The sequence below is a fragment of the Salmo salar genome, chromosome 04 (assembly GCF_965601325.2).
Source record: "Salmo salar chromosome 04, fSalSal1, whole genome shotgun sequence".
NCBI classification, from domain to species: domain Eukaryota; kingdom Metazoa; phylum Chordata; class Actinopteri; order Salmoniformes; family Salmonidae; genus Salmo; species Salmo salar.
The window spans coordinates 34,057,377-34,066,227 of record NC_138294.1 but is presented as its reverse complement, the minus strand read 5'-3'; the positions used below and the strand labels follow the sequence as shown (position 1 = coordinate 34,066,227).

The window sequence follows — 8,851 nt, the reverse complement described above, 5'->3', positions numbered from 1 at the left end:
CAGGTGTTGTATGGGCTGTTGTGTTGTGTTGGCATTTAGTGAGAATTTATGGGGCTTAAATAACAGTGGTGTTTCATTCAGTTATCTATGAGTCTTGGGGAATTTCCTATCCAACACCAAATTAACAATACCTATCTAGATCTCTCCCATATTCCCAAGAAAGCAGTTGTTGTTTCTGATCAATGGTCAATTATGTGTGTAATTATCAATCACAATAGTTTAATAAAGAATGAATGGCAATTAGGTTGCAGGACATGGAGAGATAAAACTTGCAAAGATTGCTATCCATTTAATAATTTATTCAAAGACATCAGCTGTGATAACATAATTCCCAGTACATCGGGAACGCCGTTACAAAACATGGAAATGGACACACAGTCGAGATACAGTCAGACCAATGCCTGTTAATCTAGTTTTAGCTTTGGTCAAAGGAGACTGGAATTCCACTTTTCTTTCATAATGTTTATTCAGAGATAGATTTTGAAGTAAGAGTGGGAGACAAACAAGAGGGCAACACAACAAGTTGTAGTGGTGCACCCGGGAATTGAACCCCCGCCACTAGAGATCATTTGTCATCTGGAATTGGCAATTTGACGAGATTCTGGTATTACAGTTTATATAGTTCATTTTCGGTTGCAAAATTCTGGTAACTCCCACACTTTCCAGAAGTCCCAGAAATGTGCAACCCTAGTTAGAATGCTGTCCAGGTTTCAGAGGCTCAGCCTCACTTCAGCATTCACTGGTGTCAGAGCCAGAGGATTCTTCCACCTCCCCAGCAATCACCTTGGTCTGATGGGCAAAATGGAAACATGATCGAAGCATTATTAGCTACTTTGTACATTTGTTATTGGTATCACAAGTGTTATATTAACAAAACATGTATTGTTACAACCTGAGTTTATTAGTGACGTATAGGATTTAAATGCATGTTTCATGAGAATGCATGTTTCATGAAGTACACATTGGGCAAGTAAGCCTTGTCTAAGCCGGAATGGCCCATAGGGGCAAGAGACTACACTATGTCCTGATTCTGTAGCATGAGGCAATTTGATTTATAAGACTCTAGTCTTTTGCATGTACAAACGCTATTTGTTGCAAGGCCTTACCCCCAATACATTTACTTATTGCTGAGTGCCAAGAAGAGAGGCATCAGGTCCAATTTTTAGAGTCTTTGGTCAAATCAAATCAAATCTAATTTTATTGGTTTCTGGTTAGCAGATGTTGATGTGAGTGTAGCGAAATGCTTGTGCTTCTAGTTCCGACAGTGCAGTAATATCTAACAAGTAATCTAACAATTCCCCAACAACTACCTAATACACACAAATCTAAAGGAGTGAATGAGAATATGTACATATAAGTATAAGGATGAGCGATTGCCGAGCAGCATCAGCAAGTTTCAGTAGATGGTATAAAATACAGTATATACATGTGATATGAGTAATGTAAGATATGTAAACATTATTAAAGTGGCATTATTTAAAGTTGCAAAGTTTAAAGCGACTAGTGATCTATTTATTAAAGTGTCCAGTGATTGGGTCTCAATGTAGGCAGCAGCCTCTCTGAGTTAGTGATTGCTGTTTAGCAGTCTGATGGCCTTTAGATAGAAGCTGTTTTTCAATCTCTTGGTCCCAGCTTTGATGCACCTGTACTGACCTCGCCTTCTGAATGATAGCTGTGTGAACCGGCAGTGGCTCGGGGGGTTATAGTCCTTGATGATCTTTTTGGCCTTCCTGTGACATCGGATGCTGTAGGTGTCATGGAGGGCAGGTAGTTTGACCCCGGTGATGCGTTGTGCAGACCGCACCACTCTCTGGACAGCCTTGTGGTTGAGGTTGCAGGTGCAGTTGCCATACCAGGCTGTGATACAGCCCGACAGGATGCTCTCGATTGTGCATTTGTAAAGGTTTGTCAGGGTTTTGGGTGACAAGCCAAATTTCTTCAGCCTCCTGAGGTTGAAGAGGTGCTGTTGCACCTTCTTCACCACGCTGTCTCTGTGGGTGGACTATTTCAGTTTGTCTGTGATGTGTACGCCCAGGAACTTAAAACTTTCCACCTTCTGCACTGCTGTCACTTTGATGTGGATAGGGGGGTGCTCCCTCTAATGTTTCCTGAAGTCCACGATCATCTCCTTTGTTTTGTTGACGTTGAGTGAGAGGTTGTTTTCCTGACACCACACTCCGAGTGCCCTTACCTCCTCCCTCCTCCCTCCCTCGTTGTTGTTGGTGATCAGGCCCACTACTGTTGTGTCGTTTGCAAACTTGATGATTGAGTTGGAGGCGTGCACGGCCACACAGTCATGGGTGAACAGGGAGTACAGGAGAGGGCTGAGCACACACCCTTGTGGTGCCCCAAGCGTTGAGTGTCAGCAAAGCGGAGATGTTGTTTCCTACCTTCACCACCTGGTGGCGGCCTGTCGGAAAGTGCAGGACCCAGTTGCACAGAGTGAGGTTGAGACCCAGTGCCTCCAATTTGATGATGAGCTTGGAGGTATTCTTTTTGTCCAGATGGGATAGGGCAGTGTGCAGTGTGATGGCGATTGCGTAATCTGTGGACCTGTTGACGTGGTATGCAAACTGAAGTGGGTCTAGGGTGGCCGGTAAGGTGGCGGTGATATGATCCTTGACTAGCCTCTCAAAGCACTTCATGATGGCAGAAGTAAGTGCTACTGGGCGATAGTAATTTAGTTCAGTTATCTTTGCCTTCTTGGGTACAGGAACAATGGTAGCCATCTTGAAGCATGTGGGGACAACAGACTGGGATAGGGAGCGATTGAATATGTCCGTAAGCACACCAGCCAGCAGGTCTGTGCATGTTCTGAGGACACAGCTAGGGATGCTGTCTGGGCCAGCAGCCTTTTGAGGGTTAACAAGTTTAAATGTTTTACTCACGTCAGCCACGGAGAAGGAGAGAGGGGCGGACGCAGTCTTTTCTAGTGAGCCGCGACGGTGGCACTGTATTATCCTCAAAGCGGGCAAAGAATGTGTTTAGTTTGTCTGGAACTGTGACGTCAGTGACCGTGATGTGATTGTTTTTGTTTTTGTAGTCCATAATTTCCTGTAGACCCTGCCACATACGCCTCATGTCTGAGCCATTGAATTGTGACTCCACCTTGTCCCTGTACCGGTTTTTCGCTTGTTTGATTGCCTTACGGAGGGAAAACTACACTATTTAAATTCAGCCAAATTTCCAGACCTCTTTCCATGGTTAAATGCGGTGGATCGCGCTTTCAGTTTTGCGCGAATGCCGCCATCCACAGTTTCTGGTTAGGGTAGGTTTTAATAGTCACAGTGGGTACAACATCTCCAATGCACTTCTTAATAAACGCACTCACTAAGTCAGCGTATAGGTCAATGTTGTTCTCTGAGGCTGACCGGAACATATTCCAGTCCGCGTGATTAAAACTACCTTGAAGCGTGGCTTCCGAATGGTCAGACCAGCGTTGAATGGTTCTCGTCACTGGCACATCCTGTTTGAGTTTCTGCCTATAAGAGAGAATGAGCAAGATGGCGTCATGGTCGGATTTGCTGAAGGGAGGGCGGGGGAGGGCTTTGTATGTATCGCGGAAGTTAGAGTAGCAGTGAACGAGAGTATTAGCCCTGCAAGTCATACAATCAATATGCTGATAGAATTTAGGTAGCCTTGTTCTCAAATCTGATTTATCCCCAAGTACAATAAATGCAGATATATGATTTCCAGCTTACATAGAGTCCAGTGAAGTTCCTTGCGGGCCGTCTTGTTGTTTGCTTGAGGGGCAATGTACACAGCTGTGACTATAGGTAAAATGGCCGGCATTTGATTGTAAGGAATTCTAGGTCGGGTGAGCAGAAGGACTTGAGTTCCTGTATGTTGTTATGATTACACCATGAGTCGTTAATCATAAATCATACACCCCCGCCCTTCCTCTTCCCAGAGAGGTGTTTATCTCTGTCGGCGCAATGCATGGAGAAGCCCGGTGGCTGAACCGATTCAGACAATATATCCCGAGAGAGCCATGTTTTTGTGACACAGAGAATGTTACAATCCCTGATGTCTCTCTGGAAGGCAACCCTTGCTCGAATTTCGTATACCTTGTTGTCAAGAGAGGCTGGACATTGGCGAGTGGTATACTTGTGAATGGTGAGAGATGTGCACGTCTACGGAGCCTGACCAGAAGGCCGCTCCATCTGCCCCTTCTGCGGCGCCGTTGTTTTGGGTCGACTACTTGGATCAGATCCATTGTCCTGGGCGGTGGTCCAAACAGAGGATCCGCTTCGGGAAAGTCGTATTCCTGGTCGTAGTGTTGGTAAATTGACGTTATATCCAATATTTCTTCCCGGCTGTATGTAATAAGACCCAGATTTCCTGGGGTAACAATGTAAGAAATAATACATAAAAAAAAAAAAAAATACTGCATAGTTTCCTAAGAATGCGAAGCAAGGTGACCATCTCAATTGGCGCTATTTTATGTATGGTATGACTTGACCGGGGGTTGAACCCCCACCCTTCCAATCTCAGATTAGACACTAACCAAAGACAGTACAGTATAAAGACAGACAGATACTGCTTCTCCAATAGAAATGTCCGATCACACTTGTAGGCAATGTCATGGCGACATTGGCTAGCTAAACTCATGCTCAGAGACACGTAATCGGGTCTAACAGCCTTCTCGTGTCGAACTATGCATGTGCATGCTGTCAAATCAAAGTCACTCCTTCGATATAAAGTTGTTTTTGACGAAAATGAAAATGTGTCTATTTGTCACTTCCGCAAGGTTGGAGTAATAACATGTTCAATTACTTAAGAAATTGGCTCGAATCTATGTTGTCATTTACATTTCGAGAACTTTTTAAATAAATTGACTTCTCTCTCATTGACTTCTCAAACCCCGGCCTGGTCTGCTTGGTCTGTTTCGCAAGCGTTCCCGGATGTCTCTCGATGTTGCGCCTCTGGGTTTAGAAACTCTGTGCTCTAACTACAAGGCCACTGAGTTGTCTCATGTTTCATGAGAATGTGATTAAAATGTGAATAATGGATAAAGGTTCATTTGAGAGCTGCCTTGATAATATGGAAATGAGTCATCTTTATTTGAGGGCAATTCTTTCAAATACATGATGAGGGTTATAAGGGCAATCACACTGTCAGAAATGAAGTGAAGAGGAGGAATAACTGAGAATATACCAGTGGAGTATCTGTTCTTGTTGATGTGGGCATTCCATGAAAAGGGACTGAATGCTGTGAAGGGGATTTAAAATGAGAGAGAAGGTGAAACTCTTACAAAGGTATATCAAGATGCATAATACGTTGCTTTGTGACTCTGATGTAATCTGTGCAATCTACAGTTGCGAGCACTAAAATGGTGCCAAAGTACATGTTTTTGTGACAAACTACTACTATACTTATGCCAAACTATACTATTGGGTACTAGAGTAGTGGTTCGTGCCAAAACCAGAACCTGGATCTAAGCGTGCTCCTGTGCACAGGGTTTTATATTTCATTTTTGCTAGAAAATTTTAGTGTCGTGTTGCACACGCTTGCATTGTGGCAATTGTTCTACTAATACCACAGAACGACCTAATTTCATTCACCGGATACTTCCGCCATCTGCGCTTTGCACAGTCAGCCTGGGGAACTTTTTAGTGCCCGCAACTTTATGTCTAATGAGTAGAGATGGCCCATCATGTTACCTTGACTCTAGCTTTTCTTGCCTTCCCTCCAGCCGCTGGCTGCTGAAGGTTGTTTCCTCCACCCACAGGAATAAGCTGACAGGAGAGGATGAAAAAGCCAGAATCACCATCATGGGTCATTGACATCAAAGTGTGAGCACCGTTAAATGGGATGTATTTGGTGCATTGAGATATCTACAAAACGTAAACATACAAGACATACTACTGATACAAAAGTAATTACATTTTTCCATTTTAGTCATTTAGCAGACGCCCTTATCCAGAGCAACTTACAGTAGTGAATGCATACATTTCATTTCATACATTATTTTTCTATGCTGGCCCCCCATGGGAATCAAACCCACAACCCTGGTGTTGCAAACACCATGCTCTACCAACTGAGCTACAGGGAAGGATATACCTGCATCAGCATTGGGGCCTGGGGGCCTCCGATGCCATTTGCCTGTGGCAGAACTGCAAATAATGGTACAACCTGTAAAGATATGTTTAAACAGTCACACTGTACCACTGATTATTTTCAATAGATTCTCCTGATATCTCTAGGCTTCTGATAAGTGTTAGAGAAGCAAAGTTGGACAAAAGAGACAAACCCTATTGGCTAGTTGAGGAAGCTGTCCTTGTTGTAGTGGCACTCCATTGGCTGCTCCCGCCTGTCCTACAGGAAGTGCCCCACCCTGCTGAAGTGCACCAATGGGGACCAGCTGGGGCATGGCGGCCTGACCAAGTGCACCCGGTTGTTGAATAAGTAATGATCCACCAACTGGTATCACCTGTTTTGCCAATAAGAATAGTTTGGACCAGGAGAAACTGTTTACATTAGAAATATGACATGTTAGAAAAGTAGCCCATAGTACAAATGTTCTGGTTCAAAAGTTACTTTTTAAAATGCCTGTACTGCAGCACCGGTGCATCGTCTATATGACTCTCAAATAAAAATCAAATATTTATTAGTTACATGCGCCAAATACAACAGATGTAGACCTTACAGTGAAATGTTTACTTACAAGCCCCTAACCAACAATGCAATTTCAAATATATAAGAATAAGAAATAAAAGTAACAAATAATTAAAGAGCAGCGGTAAAATAACAATAGCGAGACTATATACAGGGGGGGTACTGGTACAGAGTCAGTGATGGGGCACTGGTTAGTTGAGGTAATATGTACATGAAGGTAGAGTTTTTAAAGTGACTATGCATAGATGATAACAACAGAGAGTAGCAGCGGTGTAAAAGAGGGGGGGTAATGCAAAATGCAAATAGTCTGGGTAGCCATTTGATTAGGTGTTCAGGAGACTTATGGCTTGGGGGTAGAAGCTGTTTAAAAGCCTCTTGGACCTAGACTTGGCGCTCCAGTACCGCTTGCCCTGCGGTAGCAGAGAGAAAAGTCTATGACTAGGGTGGCTGGAGTCTGTGACAATTTTTAGGGCCTTCCTCTGACACCGCCTGGTATAGATGTCCTGGATGGCAGGAAGCTTGGCCCCAGTGATGTACTGGGCCATTAGCACTACCCACTACCCGCCTTGCGGTCGGAGGCCAAGCAGTTGTCATACCAGGCAGTGATGTAACCAGTCAGGATGCTCTCAATGGTGCAGCTGTAGAACCTTTTGAGGATCTGAGGACCCATGCCAAATATTTCCTGAGGGGGAATAGCTTTGGTCATGCCCTCTTCATGACTGTCTTGGTGTGCTTGGACCATGTTAGTTTACTCTCTAGTAAGTTTGCTTGCAGTCTTCTAACAAAAACCTATGTAATGAAATTTATAGCTGATATTTCTGTGTTGCAGCGCAGGGACACTTTTGAACCACCCACACTGTATACGTACCTGTGCCAGAAAGGGTTGCCCATTTAAGACAAGCCCATTCATAACCCCTGGTTTTACAGCGTTACCGACCATGCCTCCATTCACAACTCCTCCATTGCCACCACCAGTCTGGGAAGAGTAATGCACATTATCCTATTACTTTGCCCATAATGCCTTAACTTCTCTCACTGAGTCATACTGTCCACACTTTTTCTTTATGCTGTATATGTATTGAGACATTGCTATGTATTATATTGTATGTATGTGTGTATAACATTATGGTAAAAGTGACTCTCAGCGATTGTAAAGAAGCTCAGAAAGTAAATGTATGTTAAGACGATTTTATCAACAATATCTTATTGTTAAGATGTTTAAGAAACACACAATACCTCACCACTACCTGAAGACTGTCCTCCAGCTTCCACCTACAAATGAAACCAGGAAAGCACAGTGGACGCTATTAGACCTGGGTTTCAAATTCTTGAAAAAATTATTTAAAATACTTTGTGCCTGTTTGAGCTTGCCTAGCTAAATTAAATTAGAAAAGTCCCAAAACTGGAAACCCTGAATCTGAAAGGGCTAAGTCTGGCACTACTAGCAAACTCAAGCAAACGCTCAAAGTATTTGAAAGGATTTCCAAGTATTTGAACCCAGGTCTGGACGCTGTAGTAGCTACAGTGTTGAATAAATATTTAAATATGTCTTACCAGGAGAACCATTGTCTGAAAGATGATCCACAGCATACAAAACATGTTGCTCTGCTTTACCATACAAAAAAGAAAGTCAGAAAAGCATCTCATATAACCGATAGGAGCAATAACCCAGTGTCATGAAGGTTCAATAAATACAAAATAAGTGCATGAAATTGGATTAAATTGCATGAAGGCTGTTCCATGAAAATGGTTAAGTTGTCATCTGTCATACCTCTGTGAAGGACGGCAGTTTTTCAGCTCACAAAGACACTTCTGAAGATGACACGTTGTTTCTAGTTTCACTCTTATAAAGAGCCCCTTCCTCCATGTCTACTGGTAACAGTCCAATCAGAATACAGCTCTAAATGTTGATCTCAACATGCACAGTCATCCTCATCATCTTGACAGACCACACAATTGTGGCTTGTTGACCCAAAGAGGGCTTTATTCAAAATCACCTGCATTGCAAACCCAAACCATGAATCTGAACCATATTATCATATTACGATTATGTCCTTATTATAAGCCTTTGTTGGATGAGTCAACTGTTTGCCTGTGGTGGCTGTGTAAAATAGATGCCTGTCATTATTTTCATGCAAACTAGAAAAGACAAAACGTCAACACTGACGTGAAAGTGACATCACCAACCACAACTTATTACAGTTAATTCCCAATTATGTCATTGCACAGTACA

General features: G+C 43.1%; 1 protein-coding gene across 2 annotated transcripts; it reads right to left on the bottom strand.

Annotated features, from left to right (window-relative positions):
• Positions 1-274: 274 nt before the first annotated feature.
• On the bottom strand, positions 275-8,438 carry LOC106602741 (uncharacterized). 2 transcript variants are annotated; one of them, XM_014195570.3, is made up of 9 exons: positions 8,390-8,438; positions 8,173-8,226; positions 7,855-7,890; positions 7,487-7,594; positions 6,254-6,433; positions 6,064-6,135; positions 5,664-5,738; positions 5,158-5,211; positions 275-789 (listed from the first exon to the last, which is right to left on the bottom strand). In XM_014195570.3, the coding sequence occupies exons 2-9, from the start codon at positions 8,215-8,217 to the stop codon at positions 730-732; spliced, it is 630 nt and encodes a 209-aa protein (XP_014051045.3). In that variant the 5' UTR covers positions 8,218-8,226; positions 8,390-8,438; the 3' UTR covers positions 275-729. The 2 variants fall into 2 exon arrangements, with proteins under 2 accessions (XP_014051045.3, XP_014051046.3); XM_014195571.3 differs by having other exon boundaries at positions 8,173-8,223; positions 8,390-8,436.
• Between the last annotated feature and the right edge of the window lie 413 nt (positions 8,439-8,851).